Below are 25259 nucleotides of genomic sequence, written 5' to 3'. Positions count from 1 at the left end.
TTTGCCTCTAACATTTTCCTACATTTAGCTTAGTTTAAGCATTAGTGAGGATGGGAGCCTGTGAGCCTCTTAGGACCACTTATTTGGCTATATTTTACTAATTCTTACAGTTCATAAGTATTTGATCAATTTTCCATTAGAAAAAAAAGTAGTTTTACATTTGTGATTATTTTTCTCTGTCATAAATTAAAAATGTTTATAAGTAATGTTTGATAATATTGTCAAATTAAGTTGACATTCTAAGATTCATTAGTGCTTGTCAAGGTGGCTAATTATTTTAGTCTTGCAGTATTTTAGTTCTTTATATAGATATATTTGGTTAGCAGGACAGGAATTTACATAACTAAATATTACATTTTTCTCTGTAATCTGTAGGCCTTCCTGAAGACTTTCACAGTAAGGATTATAAACCGTCTTCTGACCCTCCCTGCATCATTGAAAAACTCTGTTCCTTACATGATGGTTTGGTTTTGGATGCCAAAGGCATAAAGGAACATTTTTGGAAGCCATATATTAGGAAACTTTTTGACAAGAAGGTTTGTCTAATAGACTTAAAAGATTTCTTGTAGAGGGGGAAGAAATCTGCTTAATGACTGTCTTTAAAATGTCACAGTACTGAAATATTCACCATTTGTACTAAATTTTCTTACAGATTTTAAAAGGCAAGGAAGAAAATCTGACTGGATTTTTAGATCCTGGGAGCTTTGGAGACAGCTTGTGAGTGTTTTGCATAAAAATTCCTTCCAAATTTCAAAACAAAAACAGCTGTATTGACATTGTATGTTTTTATGTTTTGCACCTTTTAGTGGTAATAAAATATTAACTAGTTGATTTATGTAACTGCTTGGAATCCTGAATTAAATGTAATTTTCAGATTCCTGTTTTGAGGTATCTCAGTTTCAGGCATATTTCAGGGCTCGTACTTCTTGAGGAAGAAATTATTTGCTGCGTTCCATTATTTTAGTATCCCTTCTGTAGAGATCAGAGTACCAGAAAGAGAGAGAGAGATTTATTTTATTTGTGTTGACTAATAGAGAGGTGTGGAGCCACAGACAGTTATTTTCATATTGAGAACATGAATTAGGATATATGGAGGGAGGATTTCTTGATGAAAAACAAATCTTTTCAGAAAGATTCTTTTTTTTCCTCATTTGTCTGAAAGTGTTTGGAAATAGAGGAAATTTAGAACAAACTGATCTCAGACATAACGTTTGTTCTAATGAACTTGCTGAATGAAAGTCTTTGAAATAAAATCTATTCATATGTTGTTGTTTTTTAAAAAGGCTGTTTGCGAGCTAGATAGCGTTCAAACTGTGAAATGCATTTGACAGTAAAAGTAATGTATATTGAAAAGCCTTGGCAGGAACTTTGTTCCCCTCAGATCTTCAGAAATGATTACAGATATCTGTGTTACTTCTCTTCTCCATTCAGTGTTTGGCATGCCTCCTGGCAGTTGTCTCAGACCCATGAGAAGGTTGTATTAGATCCACAGTTCTGCCTTAGTGCTGCCCCCTCCAGCTGAAGAGCCCATGTTTGTCCAGAATCCCTTCTAGGGTTAATTGGGAAGTGGTTCTGGGTCCAGAGGTACACAGATAGGGCATTTTAAAGAATGGCAGGTGAGCGTGAGCATGTTATTTCCAATTATGAAGAGGAGTTTTCTAAAAATTAGGCACATGATTTCAAAATCATTTAAGTAAAGGTTCACAGCATTATGTAAGGGAGAAGAGGACTATGAAGGTGGTCTCTCATGAACAGTATTGAGGATCAGAGTTATTTAATTTTAGTATGTGTTTGATGAGAGAAAAGAGGTATCTAAATTAGAAATTTTATACTCTTAAGGAAAGAAAATGTGTACATCATGGATGAATTATTAACAGATATTTGTGTTAACTTATCAGATGTGTATTATCCACATACTTTGAGACATACCGAAAAAATCTTTTAAAATCCCCTTTACAGAGAAAAACCATCCCTGGATTCCTCCACCAAAGAAAAAATTAATAATTTTTTTTTTAAAATATCTTGTTATAGGAATTTAAGGAGTTTTTTAAAAGGTGGAAGGTGAGACATTCACAAGGGTCTAAGTAATCAGATCACCTAGGTGCTTTTGAAAATTTCACTCAGAAGAAAAGCAGTTTTACATCAGCATATCATGGTCCTAATGGCCATGTCTTCCCTACAAAAAAAGTGTGTTCTTAACTTGTTAGCTAATATGAGGTAAAATCCTAGTGAAGACAAGGAAGTTTCTAAGATTGTGTTAAAGGCTAGGCTCCCCCATAGTCTTTAACTCAACCTGCTAACTTGTGTGAAAATTACAAACTTCCCTGTCTTCACTAGGATTTTACCTCGCATGAGCCAACTTGAGTTAAGAACACGCTTTTTTGTAGGGAAGACAAAGCCAATGAAAGTGTGCTCCTATGGTTCTGTTCTCTTGGTGTAGTAAAAGCCTTGCCGCTTTGTCATGAAACAGTCAAAGGTTTACTTTAATGTGAATGGGGCAGGGGGAGTGTGTGTATCTGATGCCTCCTTAAGAAAGGCAGGAGTTTGTGGAAATTGACCCTGTCTTGCAGCACACATGCCTATGTGAGGTAACATCCCCTTTTCAGACAGTGGGGGGCAGAGAGAGAGAGACACACACACACTCACTCACTCTCTCTCTCTCTCTCGTGTCTGCATTTGGCCTAATTGTAGAGGGAAAGAAGAAGGGCTGAGCACAAAAGTGTGTTTTCCCCACCTTTAGGAATAGATTATGTCCCAGAGCAATTCAGACACTTCTGTTTTGCTCAGCTGCAGTGAGTCCCCAGGGACCGCTGTGGCAGTTGGGGATCGTTGGAATGCAGCAGCTCTCTAGCCATGTATCATTCACCAGAAGCCACAAGGTGAGGTGACATAGGTCTGGTATGCGAGCTCTAGCTCTTCCGTACCCAAGGTTTTCCTTACACAAGAGGAATCCTCAGCTAGCCTGTTACATACAATTTGTAAGTAACTCAGACATTGTTTTGCCTTCTCTGTGTACTGGCAGTGAGGGGTTCTATTCATTTTGTTTTCTCATGAGGGACAGCTGCTTGCTAATTTAATATACTCTGATCCTAAAAACTATTCACTTACAGACTTTTTCATATTGCCCACTTCCAATTTATTTTTAATTCTTATTTGCCTTATATGCTTCTGCTAAATCATGCTCACAAATAATTTTAGGGTAACATTATGTACCTAAAATTTTAGTTAACCTTTTTTATAATGGGGGGGGGGGGAACATGCTTAAACTTGCATAATATCCTTTAGGATTTTTTAAAATGATTTATTGGTCACGCATGTGCCTTCAAACCCAGAATCACTTCTTGATTGATTCTAAGGCTATGGCTATACTTGCACTTCAAAGCGCTGCGTGTAGTCAAAGCGCCAGCGCTGGGAGAGAGCTCTCCCAGCTCTGTCCGTACTCCACCTCCCTGTGGGGAATAACGTGCAGCGCTGGGGCTTTGCCCGCACTGGCGCTTTGTAGCGCCGCAATTTGCAGCGCTGGAGAGGGTGTGTTTTCACACCCTGCTGCAGCGCTGCAAATTTGCAAGTGTAGCCATGGCCTATGAGGCACTGTCAGTTAGGAGGAACTTCCAGGTAAATACAGATTTCTCAGTACTATGGAAAGCTGGAGAAGCTAAGGCAAATCTGATACTGCTTTCAATTAGCTCTGTGCCTTTTACTAAATGGCATAGCCACTTGTCAGAGTGGATAGGAAAGACAGTTATATGTTCTTGCTGTTATCATACTAGTGATATTATGGCCCATGACATAAATCTCAAATATTAAATTAGGATTAAAAATATCTTCAGTAAATTTCCAAAAGGCAGAAATACTAGATAAATGTATACAATAAGTAGATAAAGCAGCAACCCATCAGTTGTTGCAGATACTCAAAACAAAAGCTGTATAAATATCTGATGCTTTTTTTCCCCCCTACTGTAGCAAAGCCATCAACAAAGCCTATGAAGAGTATGTTTTGTCAGTTGGAAATCTGGACGAGCGGATATTTCTGGGGGAGGATGCAGATGAGGAAATTGGAACTCTGAGAAGATGCCTAAACACAGCTTCAGGAATGGAAACAGCTGAAAGAGTGCAAGTGAAGTATAATCTGCAGCAGCACTTTGACAGAGTGAGTATGACGTGGTCGGTGTTACATACTGGCTGTTTTTATGTTTCGTCTAGTGGATGATTTGAGTAAGGCTGTGTCAAAGAAAGATGCAGCTGCTTAATAGCTACTACTTTTTGTTCCGCTCTGTTTCATTTGCCTTTGGCAGACAGCACAGTTGTTACAATCACTGATTATAGATTAATATTTCAGTTTTGTTCAGAGTATGCATTTTAGATTTACCTTTTTTTTAAATTTATTTAGCAGGCAGTGTTTTCAGGGCTGCCAACTATATCAGCATTTATACTTTTTATTCACACTGCCAGTTCTGCTTTGACTGACACTATCTTGAGACTTTTCAAAAGCTTGTTGCTAATAAATCTTTGTGTAAAACAATCTTAAATTTACCTTACTTGGCTTGTTGATGACAGAAGTGCAAAAGGAGAATGTGCTTTACAGTGAGATAACATTCTGAAGTGATTCAGTCCTGGAAAGAAAGTTAGGAGGGATATCTTACTTTTTTTTTTTTGAGTAAAATAGGACTATGGAAGAGACTGTTTTAGAGTTCAAGTCTGATTTAAAGAGCTGAAAGAAAATCTTGCTTCAGTAATGAAGACCACTGATAGGAAAATGTCCATGGTTTTAGGCTTAGGTTTTTTTTAATTTTTACAATCTATCTGCTCCTCTGTAGTTGAGCTGTTTATTTGTTAGACCGCAGCTATGTTTTATTTTTTCAGTTGGGTGTATACTGAGCCCGACTGAACAACACTCTTGATTCCTTTCAAACTTTGGGTATTTGCCAGAGTGACCCCCAAACATTAGACTAGCCATCCAGTGTCAATTCCTGCCTCAGGCTGCACCTGCCTGTCATGCAGCTTTCTTATTTTAGTGGAATAAGAGAGATGAGCAATGCAGATGGAAGGCTTGGGCCCTGATTCTGTACCCCACACCATTGATGTCATTGTGCATCTTCCCAAGAGAGATAGGTGTAGGCCTTTTAATTCTCATCTCAGTAGCTGTATATAGATGAATATTGTCGTCTTGACATCTGCTATACAGGCATATATGAGCATCATAGCTGACTTCATAGAAAATGCAGTGCTATTTGACAGTGTGCAATCCTCAGACAAGTATGAGAGAGTCTTTGAGGGGGGAGCTGGAACGCCTCTTTTACATGGGTTTGTCAGAATAATTATTTCAAAAGGGATATATACCTATCCTGGCCTACAGAAGGTTTTAGTTTGGGCCCAAAAAATAAAGGACACTTCCACTGTGCATGGATAGGTTACTGACCCACTTTTTAATGTTATATTTATTTCTCTTCTCTCTTGTAGACAGTGTAAAAGGACATACATTGAGATTTTCTAAGTGAAACTAATGGGAGATGTGTCTATATTCCCTTATATGGCTTTGAAAATCTCAACTACAGTATATTCATGGTGATTGTTCAGATATTAGAACATGTGCATGTATTACACAAGGATGAGGCAAACTCATTGTTAAATTGTCAATTTAAAAAAAAACACCTCAGTCTTTGTGGCTCTGACATTACATCCACATGTAACAAACTTCAGTCACTGTTTTTATACATTGTTCTTCTGTGAGTTTAGAACATGTTCAACTGCCAATTAAATAATACCTTTTTCAAATGTTATACCAATTTATAAACTTGCTGCTTCTGCTTTTGGTAGTATGTTGCCACAGCTGTGCTGTGTTAGAACTTTGTGTCTTCTGTGAGATCTTCTTCATGTCGATTCCAGCCTAGGTGTGTGCGACCACGTGCACAGTCATCAGAGATTTTTACCTTAGCGTATCTGTAGGTTTGGCTGTGGCGCCTCTTGTGGGCCGCGCTAATGCGCTGGTATATTAGGCACCACTGGCCCTACGCCCTCTCAGTTCCTTCTTACTGCCCATGATGGTTGGTTGGAGTGCCTCACCTTGCATTGCAAGAGCGTTACCAGTTCTTTGCAACCCATTGTCTATCTTCTTTGTATATAGTTTGTAGGTAGTTAGCCAGCCATTAATTTAAGTGTTGGATTAATTTGGTAGTTAGTCCTGGGTGGGATTTTGCCCTGGAGCGGGGCATGCCCTGTTCCCACTGGCTTCAAACCACACTCGTCATGCAACAGGCCAGTGCCTATTAGTGACCCCCACAACAGCTGTTTGAAGTGCTTGGGGGAGTCCTATAGAAAGGACAAGTGCAAAATCTGTAAAAACTTTTGCCCTAGAGCCCAAAGGAGCAGGATATTCGCTTGAGGGCCCTCCTCATGAAGATGCCTAAGAAGCAGCAAAAGAAGAGCCTCTCAGCACTGGAAGGGAGAGGGGCTTCGGGCAAAGGATCTATGTCATGCCACATGCCCACCCCAGAGCTTCACAGGGATACTGGATTACCTTCTGCATCTCAAGCTCTTTTCATCTATCAAGGTCCACTTGGACGCTAATTTGGCCATCCATCTGCCGCTTGAGGGTGGGTCGTTTTTCACCCAGGACATGACTGCCAGGTTCCTCAAGGGCCTTGAGCGCCTCTACCCGCACATCAGGGACCCGGTCCCTCAGTGGGACCCAAATCTTGTGCAGTCACAGCTCACAGGTCCCCCTTTCAAGCCCCTGGCTTCCTGCTCCTTTCCTGGAAGGTTGCATTTGTGGTTGCAATAACATCTGCCCACAGGATCTCCGAGATTAGGATGCTTACCTTGGAACCTCCCCTATACGATCTTTTACAAAGACAAGGTCCAGCTGCGACCACACCCAGCTTTCCTGCCTAATGTACTCTCACAGTTTCATAGGGGCCAGGACATTTACTTACCTGTCTTTTTTCCAAAGCCGCATGAGTCAGAGGAGGAGTGTAGGTTGCATTCCTTAGATGTCAAGAGGGTGCTGGCCTTCTACATTGAAAGGGCCAAGCCATTCCGCAAGTCAGTGCAATTGTTCATCGCAATGGCCGACAGGATAAAAGGTCATCCAGTGTCTGCTCAAGAATTTCTTCTTGGATCTCTGCCTGCATTCGCTGCTGCTACAATCAGACAAAAGTGCCCCCTCCAGTGATCATAGCAGTCCATTCAGCCAGGATGCAGGCCTCTTTGGCAGCTTTCCTAGCCCAAGTGCCTATCCAGGACAGCTGTAGGGTGGCCATCTGGGCGTCTGTCCACACGTTCACGTCCCATTATGCGCTTACTCAGCAGGCCCAGGATGATGCTGGCTTCAGTAGAGCAGTTCTGCAAGCCGCAAGACCGTGAACTCCAAGCCCACTTCCCAGGATACTGCTTGTGAGTCACATAGAATGGAATCAACATGAGCAAGCACTTGAAGAAAAAACAGTTACCTACCTTTTCGTAACTGTTGTTCTTTGAGATGTGTTGCTCATGTCCATTCCATTACCCTCCTACCCCTGTCGGAGTTGCCAGCAAGAAAGAACTGAGAGGGTGTAGGGCCGGCGGTGCCTAATATACCAGCGCATGAATGCAGGCCTCGGGGGCGACACCGCCGACACTATGGATACTGCTAAGGCAAAAATCTCCAACGACTGCACGTGGGCGCGCAAACACCTAGAATGGAATGGACATAAGCAACACATCTTGAAGCACAACAGTTATGAAAAGGAAGGTAACCGTTTTCTGCTTTTTGGTGACCCCACCAAAAACAAAATACTGTTCGTGCTTGTCTGTCATTTTGCCAAGGGAGGTTGGGAGATATAGAACAGAGGCGGCAGAAAAGCAGCAGAGATAGCGACATTGAGAGGTAGCTTATTTTCATTTTATTTGATTTTTTTTTTTAATCTATAATAAAGCTGAGAACCAAGTTCAATCACTCTTTGGGGCTGGAACTGTCTTTTTGTCCTGTAGTTGTACAGTGGCAGCACAGTGGGAAGATGGTCTATGACTATGGCTCCTAAGAGCTGTAATAATGAAAATATCTTCTTCAAAAATGATTTACCAAAGACAAAATATGGTTAGGATGTTCCTGGGTAGAAAATCCATGGAAAGAGCTTTAGAGCCTAGATGTGTGTGTGTATTTTGTTTCAATTCACACCTTGTTGTGAAAATGCTAGTGAAACTGTAGGCAAAAATGTATTAGGTATATTAAACAGAGCATGTTAAAAGTATAAGAAGAAATATATCTGACCACCCTGCATCAAGTGGAAAAGTACACATGGATGGAGAGAGATTTATTTAACAATTCTGCCCCTCCAACTGCATGTGACATTAGCTGTCAGCAGGTACACTCAGAAATAAATTTGATGTCTGAAATGTGGTTGGATTCTTGCTGACTCAAGGCCAGTAGGAGAAACCATGTTTCTTATCTGCCTTGGTAACTTTGAAAGCAACCTGTGGGATCTTTTGTTTGAAGTAAAAGGTCTTAACTAGGAGAAGTACTTTTGGAAATTGTTACTTGGGAGGTGAATTTAATGCATGATGAAGTATGCAGTGCAAGAAAAACAACTCTTCTGACGTGAAATGTTAGTTTTCCCTTTTCCTATCATGCTGTTCTCTAGCATTTCTTGGGTATATAGTGCAGTTTTATAACAAACGTACACAATCTTGCAATTTTTGTCTTTTAGTCTAAATCACTTAGAATTACGACACCTCTTACTGGCCGCAAGTATATTAAAGAGAGCAACCCCAATGTGACCCCTGTTTCCATAGCAACATACAACTTGAGCCGTCTTCATACAATGCTGACAGGACTAAAAAATGCCCCCAGTGAAAATCTGGAGCAAATACTGAGGTTAGTGTGATCACATGGTTTTTCTGGCCAACTAATACAGTTTTAAAAATAGAGAAATGTTTTGTATTACAACTGTCACTGGTAAATCGTGTTGGTCCTAGGATATTGGAGATACAAGGTGGGTAAGGTAATATCTTTTATTGGACCAGCTCTTTTGGTGAGAGAGACATGTTTTCAAGATACAGAGCTCTTCAGGTAAAATCATGTAATTTTTGTCAAGTAAATGAGTAGTGGAAGCTGCTGGCAGGTAGCTCTAGAAGGGCATAGGAGTCCCACAGAGAAGTCTTAAAATCCCCAGGTCCTTGTCCTGTAATTTTATTCACATTTGTCCTTGAAGTCAGTAGAAATATTTTCATGGATAAGTACTATTCGTATGACTACAGGCTGCAGGATCAAACCCCTTTTAAACAGGAAAATAGTAAGAACAGTATCTTCAAGTCTGTTTCCCCCTACTACTTTTTATTTAAAGCTACAAAATTAAAACCATTACACACTGAGAGAATATTAAATATAAAATACCATATGTTTATATTTTGTAACTTGTTAATCAATATATTCTAATACCCTTTTATAAACTAAGAACTGGAAAGATGCTATTAAATTATAATTTTAGGCCTTGCAAAGATGTGCTTGTGCTTAACTTTAAATTAACAGATATTAAGCAGTACATGTTTGCTGCCAAAATTTTAAAGAAAGTCAAACCACAGAAGTGGTGGAAGTCACTGGCAAAGCATGTAGAACCAACGTTTGTTGACGTCAAACCAGCTTTGATGGCAGTAGCTGCTTCTAAGGATGCAGAGAGAATATTTTCTTCATTTCAGTTCAATAACTAGTTTGTTCTAAGTTAAGAAACCCGATTAGTAGTAGAAAAAGCAGGAAAGCTTATTTTCTTTTCCAGTCTATGAATAAAAACTAAGTGTGAGAGGATGAGTTCTTCTCGTTCTAAAGATTAAGGACATTGTGACCAGAACTAATCAGTACCGTTAACTAGCTACAGGTAATATTTCTTTGTTTAATTCATTGGTTTTAAATGCAAGACATGTTTGTATATACTTATGTAACCAACACATTTAAGGTAACTGAATTTAATAATTTTAAAATGTTTTGTGCATTTAATTGGATTCCAGTTTCAATTTAAATAGAGCCTGACACATCAGTTTTAAAAAAGGTAGTAAATATGCATCATGCACTATTTTCTAACAATCAAAATTAAATGTGAATAAATGTGTTTGATATAATTGCTTAAATAAATTTATATAGATAGTGTATCATCCAGGTTAGCAAACAGAAGTGCTATATTTAGTTACAAATCAATATGATTTAATAGTTACTAATGAGAATCACTTTCTGTTTAGGAAATAGCTAAAAAGTACAAATGGAAAACTAGATTACAATCTATTTAAATCAGATCAAGGATTTGTTTGCTGACTTAAATTAGTGATGTAAATCACTAAGTCAGTCCACCTTGAGTGGGTCTAATCACAGTGCATAAAGTTAAGCACATGGTGTTTGCACGATAGAAGAAGTCCTAGATAATCATCAGTTTTACTGCTTTAAAACTATTATGCTGAAGATTTATAAAAAGTAGATAAGGCTCTGTCTGACTTGCTGCTTGATAAAGCATTTTGAAAAAAATATTTATTTTGCCAGGGCATGTTCCAGGGATCCTTCTCCATCTATTGCAAAAAGAGTGAAAGAAATGTATGAAGTATATTGTCAGTGCACACAGTCTGAGGGAGAATTCAGTAATTTCTCCAAGGGTGAGACATTTTATTTCTAAAACGTAAGAATTAAGAATACCTTTAAAATACTGTGCTCTTTTAAAAGTAATTTATAGTTTGAGACTTTCATTTTGGTTCAACAAATCTAAGATTTCTGCACAACATATCCTTTCTGTGGAATTCTGCTATGCCTTTTATGTTTTCCACTGGGTACACACTGAAAATTTACCTCCACATAAGATTTCATAGTACTTCAATAGGAGACCTCCCGGAAGGGAGGCGGGAGGGAGAAATAGGAGCTGCAGGTGCCACTTTTCTTTATCAGCACTGAAGAAATGCCCACCATGGCTTTATGGTGCACAGTGCTTTTGGATGCCACAGTCTTCTGAATTAGAAATGAAATAGATGATGCAGACCACTTGTGCTCTTTAAAAATCCCATATCAATTTTAGCCCACCTTTGGAAATTGTCCAGGAAATAGGAAACAATACTTAATACAAAGAGTTAGGCTTTGTTTTTATTTGTGTTATAATTTTGACTATCAATGTTTGTTCAAGCATTTTTTTTTCTGTTTGTATCCATTTAAATTTTCATAGCTATGGGAAATTAGGGTAAGCAGGAGTCAGACAAATTATTTAGTGAGAGTTGATTCAAAACAACTTGTCAACATCACGTCAAAATATACAAAGTAAATATCCTTAAATCAAACTACATTCTCAAGCGGTATTTTTCTTACTTTGCCTATCTGTAAACTTGTTATTGTCAGGGTAAATATTTTTCCATGGCTTGTGCATATGGTGAAATAGACATTTGATATTTACCAATCTACCCAACCTAGAAATTATGTTTAGAATTAATACAAGAAAAAGCTGAGTGAAGAGCAAAAGCTATTCACTGTATTGAAAATTTTGGCAGATATATTGGAAGCTTATGAGCACAACAACATAGCCAAAAGAGCAAGTTATTTGCAAAATTATCAGAATGTTGGAAGTCAGATTTCCCTATGAAACAGTTCAGCTACTGAAGGACAAAACATGGGGGACAATTTCCCTCTATCAATATGGGACATTTTGTATCTACCAGTTCTTAAAGCTGCTTTCTGTTTGTTTGTACTCACAATACAAATTTGAAGGAATATCTATACCTTGAGATACTGATGCACCTCTTCTGTAATTTATAGTAAAATTCACCAAAAGTTTGTGTTAAACAGCAAGATTAAGGGTGTTTGTTAGCTCTGGTATCCTGGTCAAATTCCAGCTTCTGTTGCAGTTACATTCTGCCTTCCTAAACTTTCCCCAAGGCTTCAGTAGTAAAAGCTATTCCTCACTTTCCTTCCAAGCTTCTTCAACCCTCCTTACCATCACCACCCCATCATAAAGCACTTTGGGATCTCCCAAGCTGAAAAGCTATATAAATGTAATCACATCATTTGTTACTTAAGCGTTAATAAAGTCATTGTTATCCTCATTTTTATGAAAAAAATCTAATAGTAAAAAAAACCTAATGGCAATAGGTGGACCTTAAATCAGATATACAGGAGTTTAATATCATTTTTCCTCTTGCAGATAATGCTAGCAAGCATTTTCGTCTTGCTGAGGTTCTTTACTACAAGGTATTAGAGTCTGTCATTGAGCAGGAGAGGAAAAGATTAGGAGACACCGATTTATCAGTAAGTAAAATCGGTCATCAATCAGATAATTCATTTTTAAACTTGTTTCTTTCAGAAAGAATTGGTTGTACAGCATGACAAATGCTGTTGAGCCATTCAAAATTAGTAGGGAAGATAGCTCCATAGTGAAGTTATTCTTTTAGCAATTTCCATATTAGATTGTTCGGTTTGCAAGTGCAAAGATTATGATATTTCTAACTGGCACTGCACACTGACTCTGGATTCAATTCTGGCAGCAGAACTTAGGTAACAATTTTGCTGATGATGCAGAGGCAGAATAGAATGCAGATTGCCCAGCTGTATTTAGAGGAGTTAATGCATGTGTGTAGGTAAATTCAAACAATGTTAGATATTTTTAAAAACAAATATTGTATAACTTTAATACAATAAAGTTCAAACCAAAGACTATTTGTTTACCTTTGTTCTTTAATGTAGACATCTTTTTCTAAACTAGGCTGAAGTTTATTTTAATATTTGTTTTGCAGGCAATACTGGAACAGGATGTGTTTCATAGGTCTCTCCTGGCATGTTGCCTTGAGATAATTACTTTTTCATACAAGCCTCCTGGAACTTTCCCATTTATTACTGAAATCTTTGATGTACCTGTTTATCACTTTTATAAGGTAAATGGCTTTGATCGTGTGAAGTGATGATTAGCAGTCATGATAAAGTTACTTCTACTCACTAAAAAAGTTCTCTCTTGAAGCAAGATACTTTCCCCTCAAATGGATGTGTAATGGCATAAACATCTACGTTATGAAAATGGTCATATTGGGGTGGGTTTTTTTGTTTGAGAAATTTAAGCTGGGAAAAAAAACAAATAATTTTCCTACCTTAAGCTGCAGGGTGCACATGCCACTTGTATTTAAAATCATGTACTGTTAACTGTGTAATACATTGGTGGTGTCCAATTGTGTAGTTAAAAAATAATGGCACTGGACCACAACATTTACATGAAAAGAACAGGAGAACTTGTGGCACATTAGAGACTAACAGATTTATTTGAGCATAAGCTTTTGTGGGCTACAGCCCTCTTCTTCAGATGTAGCCCACGAAAGCTTATGCTCAAATAAATTTGTTAGTCTCTAAGGTGCCACAAGGACTCCTGTTCTTTTTTGCGGATACAGACTAACACGGCTGCTACTCTGAAACCTAACATTTACGTGGGATAATGGGCACTTTCTATTTCACTTCTTGACTTACTGAAAATAAACATTTTTCAATTGTAACTTTGATCTGACAAAGTTGTAATGATAGTGACTGATGTAGATTTAATTGTATCTAGCTGTTGGGGAACTAGTATGACAGTTACACACTATTATTGAGGTATACCTGTTTTTTCTGGGTTAGAACAGACCTTTTTCTGTCAGGATTAATGTGATGCTTCACAAATTCAATATAAACCCATTTGAAAGGGAATACATGAAAGGTATGCTCTCACTTATTATAAGTATTGGTCACACAATGTTCTGGTTTAACATTGTAATAAGTGGGTGTCATATTTACTCACTTTGCAGGTAATAGAGATTTTTATTAGGGCAGAAGATGGCCTTTGTAGAGAGGTGGTAAAACACCTTAATCATATTGAAGAACAAATCTTGGAGAGTATGGCATGGAAACGTGAATCTCCATTGTGGGACAGAATCCGAGATAATGAGAACAAAGTTCCTACCTGTGGGGAGGTAAGTGTGAGAAGTAACAGCTATTTTATTTTTCTAGTCCTTGTTATAAGTTTCAAGAGGCCTTGTTCAGTTTAGATGGCACTCCTTAGTAGTTCAGACATTGGGCATTTGGAATATGAAGGCCTCATAGGGAACCTGAGCAAGTCTTTCCCAACATGTGAATATTGAGATGAAGTAGCATGATTAAAATGATGGAAAACAGAAGTAAGTTGTCAAATGTTCAATACATATTTAAAATGAAACAGGGTAATAATAGTTGCACACCTAAAGGTTGCTGTGGCGAGCATAGCAGTGTTTGGCATTCTCTATACAAAATTGATATATGCAGTTATAAGGCACAACTCGTGCTTCTTTCCACCTCCTCCTACCCCCCCTCCCCCCCGGTAAATAAAATGGATAAAAGCCTGGTCCTCTTGACTTTCCTGAGAGTTTTATCATTGAATTCAATGAAGCTAGGATTTCTCTTGCTTACTTGTTCGGTTCATTCCCCTCTCCAATAACTTGCTCCTTGAAATTGGACACAGTGATAAAATGTGCTGCTTAAACTGGCCTGATTTTTAGAGTGCATCAGTATCTAAACAGGGCTAGAAATCAGTTGGATTATTCAATTAATTCATTTAATAATTAAACATGCTGAAATTAATTGTTACATCAATATTCTTTTAGGTAATGCCACCTCACTATTTTGAAAGATCTAATGGGAACAGTCTGGTAGGCTCTCCTTTGACTCCAAGAAGGATCAATGAAGTTCGTGCTGAAACTGGAGGGCTTGGAAAAGGTGAAGTGTTAAAATGCAGGCTATACATTTTATTTTTAGAAGTGATACATGCTGCATGGTAGAAAGTTTGCACTCAGTTACATACAAGCTATAGAATATTGCTACATATTTAAAATAACTCAATGTGTGTTCCAAAGAGCATCAAGGAAGGTTGCAACTATGCATTGACTAGAGCTAAACAAATAGTCCTCCGAACTGAAAAAAAATCTGTCATCATTCCAGTCTGACACGTCGGGCTCTTACTTGATTTTCCCCCTGTGCCAAGATATCAACAAGTCCAGACAGACGCTAAAAAGCACCTCCTGGTGGAGGATCTCATTTATTAACAGAAAAGCTAGTGCAGAATATAAAACTTTCACCTGAACATCCTCATCAGAGTGATTAGGTCATTCTTAGTGCATGTCTCCCACCTGAGTTCAAGGCTTACCTCTACCCCCCTGCTTTTAGGCTTCTTGCCCCTTCTGGACTAATGTCCTTCTCGGGAGTCAAGGGTGCAGAGTGGTCTGCTGACAACATCTCTTCTCCAGAGACAGCGGGTGATCCTTGCTAGGTGAGGCTTCTGGACACTGCATGGGAGACCCAGCCCTCTTGGATGCCTGCTTACTGCACCCCTGGAGGTTCTCCAGTCTGATGGGCTCCGTGCTCAGCCCTCTGGCGCAAGCTTCTCCCGGGAACTCCCCTCCCCAGGAGCGTTCCCCCAAGCTCGGTGAGAGGGAACCACTTCAGTAGGTTCAGGTGCTCAACTAAGCAGCTACTCTCAAGTGAGGCCTTCATAAGGCAGAGTGGGCCTTAAAAGTCCCCATAAAGAGCAGCTGCCTAGTGACAAGGCCAAATTGAAAAATAATCCAGTTCAGTTGTAATTAAATCAGAAAAAGAAATATTTTGCATCAAGTGAAACATTTTGGTCAACTCAGCAAAAAAAACGTTAATTTCAGTGTTGCTGTTTCACCCCTCTGGTGTACTAACAAAAATGTGACCAAATATGAATTCAAAACTTGGTCAAAATGAAGTCATAAAAGGTTTAACTATTTTTAAATTGTGTTTCCTAGGCCCAGGCTATTGATCCAATTTGATCTGAATTCATTAATAGTTTCAGAACACAGGAGGTGGGGGGACATTAGAGCAAATGAGATGCATTAAAAACCTGTAATATTTCATTTGAAATCTATGAAATGACAGTGCAGATTTTCTATTATAGAATACAGTAAGGTTATGGCTCACATAAATTCTTGCTCAATGATTAAGCATTTTACCAAAATGGAGCAATTTTAAGAGTTTAGAGAGTTTTATATATGAGTGAATATCAACAGCCTTAAGGTAGCACCCAATAGTATAACCTGCGAATAAGAGCAAGAAAAACATCAGAGCAAGTAAACTTTAGGTCTATTGTAGTGTTCACTAATTGTAATTAGTGCCACAAAGAATAGGATCTTACATATAAATCCTCCACTTACTGGATATAGTCATCAAGGAACAAAAAGTAGCAATCTGAGATTTTCTGCTACTCTTTTCCCTGCCCACAAACTATTGTAGTACATTTGACTATTCAAGAATAATCATTTAAAAGAAAACACCTTGGCTCTTGTTTCTAGGAATCATTTACAAAAAACAAGTAAATTCTCTAACATTTATTCATGTATGAGATTGTCAAAAGTTCTTTACTCATGGCCCTAACAGTTTGCTTTCTTAGTAATATACTGAAATGGCAGCCTTATTTAGACAGTTGCATATGACATGGACATCTTGTTCATATAATAATTAAGTTGGCTCTTAAAAGTTGCTTCTGCTAAAGTGTGTTATATTATAGCCAACCTGATTCTCAGATGGGAAGCTAGTTTTAGAAGTTGTGGTCCTGTGATAACACACAGTATTTAGGAATTAAGTGTATGAATAGGAGACATCCTTAAAATATCCTGTAAGATGGGTCATTCACCAATGTGTCTTCAGAGAAATTTAAAGACACCTAGCTGGGAACAGTGCTAGAGGACATTGTTTTGATTAGATGAATTTTTACAGCATTGGGGCAATGATAAGGCTTAAGCATTACTGAGGTGTAAAGCTCAAGTTAAATGCTTGTTGTTGTTGTGTTTGGTTTGTTTTTTGTTTTTTTGTTTTTGTAAATGTCTTCAGGCCTTTCGTCTTCTCCAACCACATTGTATGACAGATACAGTTCTCCTACAACCAACCCTACTAGGAGAAGGCTATTTGTGGATAATGATAATCCCCCTGACAGTGGAACTCCTGTAAGAGTTTCACAGCAGCCTGTAGTAAATACTGTGCCAGTGCAGAATGTGACACCTGAAACGATGTCAGTTACTCCAGTGCCTGGACAGACTTTGGTTACTGTGGCAACTGCCACTGTCACAGCCAACAACGGACAAACTGTTACAATACCGGTACAAGGTAAGGGGGAAGCTCTGGGAGAATGGATTGCATTGATTATCACCAGAAACACTGAATTGCATATCAGTAGGTAGACATGTGGGAGTGGAAGAAAATGAGAAACAAAGGCCTGTGGGCTGTAAAACAGGAAAGTAATGAATGGGAAAAGAGATGGGTACTATTTAGCTGTTGAACATTGGAGCAAATGTACATTTATTCCCCAACTGCCTTGTATAGAAGCCATCTATTTAACTAGCCTCCTCTTCATTTATTGAAAGTAACTAAGGTTAGCCAGTTATCTTTTGGTCCATTTATGATCAGGCTTCCTCAGTGTTCTTTCCTGAACATTTTCAGTTACCTGCTACTACACACTTCTTAAATAACTGTCCATCACTAGAAAGGTTACTGGTGCTCGGGAAGCATGCATGGCTAGGGTTTTGAAGACATCCTTTACTGAATTCATTTTTGTTTAATTACAGGCATTGCCAATGAAAATGGAGGCATAACTTTCTTCCCAGTTCAGGTAAATGTAGGTGGCCAGGCTCAAGCTGTCTCTGGCTCCATCCAGCCACTCAGTGCCCAGACCCTTGCTGGTGGTACCCTTAACACTCAGGTGAGTGGGACGACCCTTCAGTTACCAGGCCAAGTTGCGGTTCAACAGATCTCTCCTTCTGGAGACCAACAAAGACAAAACCAGCAGTTCTCTACCACCACCAGCAGCAAACCCCGAAAGACTGGCTCTCTGTGTCTTTTCTTTAGAAAGGTACCTTCCACTGTGAAATGTCCTGTACTGCAGTATGGGCTTTACTGGAAACATACAGAACAATGTAGCATTAAGATTTCTAATTAATAACAGACTGTTTACATTATATATTAAAACCAAGTTTTTGAAAACCATTTACTTGCCTACCAGGACTTGGAATCCAGAGTCATGTTTCTCCTGTGAGCGTTAGTATCATAAACACAGCATGTTCCTTCATTGGTTTCAATCTTGAACCCAGGTCTTGTCAGGCAAGCAAAAGGAAATAATTTTCAAATCTGGTTTAAAGTGGACATTTTATTGTACATATACATGCTGCCTATTGATTTGAGGTCTTTAACAAAAAGGAAAGCTCAGCCTGTTTTTTTAATATGAGCTGTTTATCAGTGTAGTGGATAAAGTTTTATGTTTAGAAAACCATGTAAGTTTAAAGAGCTTGATTTTGTCCTAATCAATGCTCTGTGTATGGGTCCTTCCTTCCAAAAGGTTTATCACTTAGCAAGTGTTCGGCTGCGGGATCTCTGTGTCAAACTGGATATTTCTGATGAGTTGAGGAAGAAAATCTGGACATGTTTTGAGTTTTCCTTGGTACAGTGCCCCGAGCTCATGATGGACAGACATTTAGACCAGCTGTTAATGTGTGCCATTTATGTAATGGCTAAGGTAAGATGAAAAAAATACATAAATGGTTTTTATTCATAACAGTAAAATAAAATTCATCAGGATTACTAGTAATGTAAGGCAGCTGCATTTCCCCACCAAATTAAAAAAACCTCATTGTCTTTTTTAGGTAACAAAGGAAGATAAGTCATTTCAGAACATCATGCGCTGCTATAGGACCCAACCACAAGCAAGGAGTCACGTAAATACAATTAATACTGAAGTAATGGGGTTTATATTTTTACTGAGCTCGTCAATTACTTATAGTAGCCACCATCTTCAGGTATATTCCCTGAATGGGAATCTAGAGTGACTTTAATCTTCACTACTGGAATTTGACACTGAAATGGTCTAGATTCCTTTGTTCCAACAGGATTCCATTTACTGCCCAAAAATGTTAACTCCATCAACCCTGCTTGGTGCAGTGCAGATTGCCCAATACCTTTTTAGTAGTTTTTGAAGTGGAGGATGGCTAAATCCAAAATTCTTAGCTAACTACATGGTGTTTGACAAAATTTGGTTTAAATTCTAAATGTCTTAATTTAAAACATAAGGTACAGTGTCCTTGATGATGATCTTGTAAATAAATAGGAAGATGCTTTTAAAGCATGTATATTGGGATAGTCAATATTGTTTTCAGTAGTTTCTCTTGTAATAAAAACATCTCTTAAAGTACTGATCTTTCATCTAAACCCTTTGCTGCTTGCATATATGGCTGCCTTGTTAATGATCCTTCTTTCATCTCTGGCTTTTTGCAGGTATATCGGACTGTCCGGATAAAGGGCAGAAGACAACGCCGTCGTTCTGGCAGTAGTGATAGCAGTATCCAACAGAATTCCCCAACAGAGAAAAGTAAAGACAGAAGTAAGTGATTCCAAACCATTGTATGTGTGTGTGGACTAGACAGCTCGCTTAAGTGGGGAACATCTTACTGTTAATCTTGGGAAAAGGAAGCGTTATCTAGCTTCATAGATTATTTGAACAACCACTTCTCATCTATGGATTTCACTACCTCAAAATGGAGTAGTAAGTGTCAAATTCAAATGGCTTAAGTATCTGGTTGCCCAAGAATTTAAATTTAGTCAGGTCTGGTAATAATTCAGTAACAAGACAGATGCAGAATTTAACTCCAAGTAAATTTGCTCGATACTGGTCCTGCCCTTGACAATTGTCTCTACAGCTGAGTATAACATCAATTAAACCCCCATCATCCATGGTTACTACTCAGGAGAATTTATATCAAACAAGTAGAGGCTTTTTGATAGTTGCTGTCCCTAACCCAGCCAGTCTCCCTCAGGTTTGGCTTAGGCTTTTATAGCAATCGACCCCTGCTCTTGTCTGAAGTTGTGTGCTGGCAGACACATAAGCCAATAGCTGATGCACCAGTTAGTTAGTGCTGTTCTGCAGAAGACTCCCCTGTAAAATAAACTGTTCCCAGACAAAATGAATGCCAGCACGTATCAAAAGTGGTTACTCGTGTTTAGGCTGCCTTTATAAGTAGTTGGGGTTAAATGGAAGCACAGCAGCCTCTTCTTTCTTTTCCAGGTCTAGAGAAGAACTAGAGCTTAATTGCAGGATCGCCTTAGCAAGAATTGAGGCAGGCCAGCACCATCTCTCAGAGAACTGAAAAGAAAACATTCACTCAAAGTCCATTTGCCCTTAAATACCTCCCAAGCATGCGTTCTTACTGCAGACACTCCCATGACCCTTGACTTTCTCTTTGAACATAGGAGTACCCCATTTACATTAGCATCACAAAAGGAAGAATTCTCCATCCACATGTCAGGGATTCTCTCTCAAGGCACCCTGCTTTGGCCTAATCTGAACATCCATTCCTTGAGTGCAGGTACCACTTCTTCTAAAGTGCACAGAAAGTGCCGCTTACCTGCTCGGACTTAATGCCATACACTGCCCCTTTGAAATCTCTATAAAGGATTTAGGTTGCCTGACATGTCCATCTTAAAGGATGCTTATGACTATAAGTAGTTCATGCTTCTAAGTTTCATCAGTGAGGGAGTGGAAGAGAGCTGAGTTCTTCCACCTTTTTCCCTTGGCCTGAGGCTTGGGGGGGAGGTAAGAACAAGCCTGGGTCTGTGGCCCACCAGCCACCCTAGGACTCAGTGGTCCATTCCTCCTGGCCCCGCCTTCTGCTGCTTCCAGCTGATATCTGCCCTGGAGCTTCAGTGGTCAAGCCCTGTTTATGAAGCATTTGTGGGAAGGTGGGGCTTGATATGGTTCCAAATATTTTTTAAGTTTAAAAGGGAAATTACCTTTTTCAAAAAAAATTAAGTTAAAAGAACATTTAGGTTGCAGTATCAAGCACTCATTGTTAGGAAATGCCAGATTTATAGTGCATATAGTGCTATCCCCTTGTGTAGGTATGCAGTATTTCCCCACAGGACAAATGCACAGCCAGCTATAGAGCCGGCATTTTTTTTACTTTTGAGTAGAGCTTAAACAATTTTAATGTGGTTTTATAATAGCAACAACTGGAGCTGAAGTGACTTTGATTGTAATGCTACTCTTACCTTTCCAGCTAGCAGAGACTCTAGTCCTGTCATAAGATCTAGCAGCACGCTGCCAGTACCGCAGCCGAACAGTGCACCCCCTACTCCCACACGACTGACCAGTGCAAACAGTGATATTGAGGAGGAGGAGCAAGGGGACCTTATTCGGTTCTATAACAACATCTATATTGAACAAATGAAAGAATTTGCCCTGAAGTACTCTTCCACAAATGCTGTAAGTGCTCTGACTTATTTACTTATTAAAATAATTGAGCAAGAAGGTGGGTGAGGTAACATCTTTTATTGGACCAACTGCTATTGGTGTGTTGATCTTACACAATAAAGTGCTCTTGCCACCCGCTCTGTGTTAGTCAACAACCACAAGAGGGGTGTTTTTTCACTTTAAAAAAAAAAAAAAGTGTTACCGTAGCAGCAGAGAATAAGCATTTGTACTTACTCTACCTTCCATGATGAGGGAGCTTTAATTATTCATAAAAGTATTCTGAGATCCTTGGTGGCATATCCATACCAAACTGTATTTTTAGTACTTAAGAGGAAGAAAGTGCCCCCCTCCTTCAGTGAAGGATGCATCTCTGGATGCCCATGAAGAATAAGTGTTGGGCTTTATAAACATTACAGTATCTGTATGTTTTACCAGGGATAGGAATAGTGTAAATTGGATCATCCAGTTGTGTCAAAAGGGGCTTAATGCCTGCACTAGTCTCTGTTGGAAAAGTGGTATAACTGATTTGTTCTTTTACTTTAACAGACTGATGCTCCTCCACTATCTCCTTATCCATTTGTAAGAATTGGCTCCCCCCGCAGAATACAGCTGTCCCAGAATCACTCAATCTACATCTCACCACACAAAAATGAGTCTACACTTTCTCCGCGAGAGAAAATATTCTACTACTTCAGCAGTAGCCCCTCTAAGGTAAGAGTAAACGGTTAATATTCCAAGAATTGTGGGGTGGTGGTTTAAAAAAAAATAAAATGCAGAGATGTGAGATTTGTGGGTGCATTCACAGAGCTCACTCTCAAGTGCTGCTGTTTTTGCCTATAAGTAGTGCACCTGCAACATTGCACATGCAGTTATTTAGGTGTAACAAAAGGCAGTTTTAAAAAAAAATAGGCTCCTAAGTCAGAGCTTTAAGTCACTTTTGAAAATGAGACTTAGTATATGGCAAGTAAGGGTGTAACTCTACAGTGTGTCAGTGTGCTAACTATCCATGAAATCCTGCTGCTGTGCACTTTGCATGTTTCTGTTTCAAATGGGAGTACATCCAATGTTCTAAGAGAGAACAGGGAGCTGCTGCACATGAAATATGAGAGTATTTTTAGTCATAGATTTCACCCGGCGTAATTGAAAACCCCAGCACAACAGTGAGCCAGGCTGGAGAGAACATTCTCCTTTGACATTTCAGTCCAGCAAGTTCCATAGAAACAGAAAAGCAATGATAAAGGGAAAAAACCCCAAAAGAAATGTAGTGATCAAAATGCCACTAGTCATACAGGCTAGTTACAGTTGTGGGAACTTATGTCAGTACAGTAATGGAAGGGGAAATATATTAGGAATAGGGGTTACAACAAAGGGAGAAAATAATGTTGGTATAAATAGTCTATCGAGCATTAAGTTAGGTCTGATTCAAAACTACGGCAGTGGAGGGTAACTCAAAGCCTATATCTGGTCATGCTTTGGTGCATATGGGAGTAACAAACCAATTTGGAATCCTTGTTAAGGCTACTCAGTCTGTCAGTGAATGACACTCGTCCTAGGCAGGGTTTTGCTTTAGACTCATCCCATGAACCTGTGAATATCCACATTTCTTGTTCTTTCTATGATTCAGAGGCTGAGCGAGATTAACAGCATGATTAGAACTGGAGAGACCCCCACGAAGAAAAGAGGCATTCTCTTGGAAGATGGTACTGAATCACCAGCCAAACGGATCTGTCAGGAGAATCACACTGCTCTACTAAGAAGATTACAAGATGTAGCAAATGATAGAGGTTCTCACTGAGTTTAATCACTTGTTTGTGTTCCAGAGTGTGAATGCTAAGTATTTTCTGTGGATTCATGAAGCCTTTGTGAGCATCTTCCATTTCAAAACTGCCATCTTCCTAGCTAATCTGTGGCTGAGAATGGTAGTATTTGACCTTCAAACAGAAATCTCCCTTTAGACTGCACTGAGTCTTTGAAATGTCCCATAAAGGGGAGTGGAGACTGATGCTTTGTCCCATTGTGGTCAAGCACATTGCTAAGTGATACTTCCACCTCTGAGGCTAACCCTGGGCATTCAGATTTGGCTTATATGCTGTGCTCTACTATAAGGACATTAGAAAGCAATTTATATATAAAAACTTGCACACCTATTTTGATAATTTATTGCTGAGACAATGTACCCAATAGTTTCCTAGCTTGTGATAGGAATTGTGCGTACAGGGTTTAGCTGGCAGCTGCATACACTGTTTTTCTTGGTGCTTTACCATTCTTTTTGCCTAGCAATGTACTGGTCAGATCCAGGAGTATTGCACCAAGGTATTCAAATTACGCATGGGTGAGTGTTTGTTTCGGTGGTAGGGATGACCCATGATCTCTAGTGCTACAACTAGAAATGCTGACAGCCCAGGTTGGACTTTAGCACAGCCTGGGAAGATTCTCCCCCCCTGAGGAGGTAGGGAAAGAATACCTTATGAAATTACCTAAACTGAGTCTGTTCAGGCTCAAACAATTAGCAAAGTGCCCAACCATTAAAACAAAACAACCTGTGTAGGTAATTCTGTTAATGCATTTTTTTAGCTGTGCAATGTTTTAAGGAGTTCAAGGGGTGGCACTTTTGATAGGGCTGTGAAGCATAAATTGCAAGTTAGTTTTGCTGTATATTTGCAATGGCACTTTCTGAATGTAAATATTTTTCAAATGGCTGAGGCTAAAGATGTGTTATTAAAATGATTACTTTCTATTTATTTTCAAATATGATAACCCTGTCAGTAAATGATGTTAAGCTAAAACTAATTTTATGCAAGTACTGATATGGGAAGTTTGCTTTTTTCCAACTCAATATCCAGAATCTTTTTTTAGTGCTTTTTCAGAGGTAGCCAGCTTGTTGCCTCATGAGGGGATGGCAGTTGTATCTTCCTTTTATTTTTAAATGGAACCTTCATTGAACTAGACTTAATCAGGATGCCCAGGAGACATTTCTTCTCAAACAGAAGAACTGGTGGATACAATGAAGCACTACTGTGCCCCCCCAAAAACAAACCCAACCCCTGTACAGCAGTGTCACTGGGAAAAGTGAGACAAATTTCATTGACACCCTTACTTGAGGCATAAGTGATTATAGACACAGGTGGAGGGGAGGGATCAAATGTTTCACATGAAGAGATTCATTCAACTGTAATAACTAGTTGTAGAAGAGTATTGGTGACCACTAATACAGCATTTATCACTTTAAGATTTGTTAAACAGCTACTTAAATTCCATATTTTCAATCATTCCTGTGCAGACAATAAGTATTAGAATGGAAAATTATTAGGATTTAATTCGCTTTGAATTAAAATTCAAAGTTACTGATTAACTTTAATTTTAATATCTTCGTTATGCATGTTAAAACAAACAGCGGTTTTGAGTGTTTCTGTAAATATTTATGAACTATCAGATTCTTATTACAATACTGTAACCTTACTTTGGCTGAAGTGTATTTTTCAATAAAGACCATTATAAACATCTGCCAAGTACTGTATGTTTGCACACAAGAAGTTACATCAGCTAAGTAAAGGAGCACTGGTTTGCATTAATGCTGTCAAGGCTGAATCCCAACTCTGACACTCAAAATCCTTGTGGGCCCCACTTCTGCACTTGAAAAATGAATACATGCATTAAACTCCCAAGGGTTACAGCTTTTCTCTGACATTGGCTTGGTAAACACTGCCACTACCCAAATGTAACAAACCCCCTTTGAACCCAGGGAGGAATTCCCAAGCCTGCCCCCCCAGAGCCAGGAAAGGAAATTACAACATGCACAAACCTCTTAAGAACAGGATTGGATTTTTGGTGTTAAGAGGTAATTTTTATAAAAAAACCACATCTGGCACTTAGAGCAATTCCAAAATAGCTTTCTTGGGGGTTCAGCTTAAAGGTTACAAGCAAACAAAAGCATCTGGAGTTAGGAGTCCATGAGCCAGTAAGAAATAACCCTAATCACGTCTAGCTAAACACTCTGCTCTTACACATTTGGAGTTCAGGTAAGTA

General features: G+C 38.9%; 1 protein-coding gene across 4 annotated transcripts in view; it reads left to right on the top strand.

Moving 5' to 3' along the window:
• The window catches only part of RBL2 (RB transcriptional corepressor like 2), a 53798-nt gene extending 29064 nt beyond the window's left edge, over positions 1-24734 (top strand). For 2 of the 4 annotated variants that reach the window (XM_039502917.1, XM_039502916.1), the window contains exons 6-22: positions 376-536; positions 653-717; positions 3964-4150; positions 8685-8851; positions 10502-10611; positions 12138-12241; positions 12727-12864; positions 13759-13923; positions 14590-14701; positions 16832-17104; positions 17563-17846; positions 18330-18506; positions 18634-18705; positions 19262-19367; positions 21040-21245; positions 21780-21944; positions 22858-24734. In XM_039502917.1, coding sequence (XP_039358851.1) covers positions 376-536; positions 653-717; positions 3964-4150; positions 8685-8851; positions 10502-10611; positions 12138-12241; positions 12727-12864; positions 13759-13923; positions 14590-14701; positions 16832-17104; positions 17563-17846; positions 18330-18506; positions 18634-18705; positions 19262-19367; positions 21040-21245; positions 21780-21944; positions 22858-23028 — 2663 coding nt within the window. In that variant the 3' untranslated portion in view covers positions 23029-24734. The other 2 variants (XR_005588758.1, XM_039502918.1) reach the window with 2 other exon arrangements.
• The last annotated feature ends 525 nt before the right edge of the window (positions 24735-25259 follow it).

Source organism: Mauremys reevesii, linkage group 16 (assembly GCF_016161935.1).
Source record: "Mauremys reevesii isolate NIE-2019 linkage group 16, ASM1616193v1, whole genome shotgun sequence".
Classification (NCBI taxonomy): domain Eukaryota; kingdom Metazoa; phylum Chordata; order Testudines; family Geoemydidae; genus Mauremys; species Mauremys reevesii.
The sequence above is the reverse complement of the archived record's forward strand: the minus strand, read 5'-3'. Positions and strand labels throughout refer to the sequence as shown.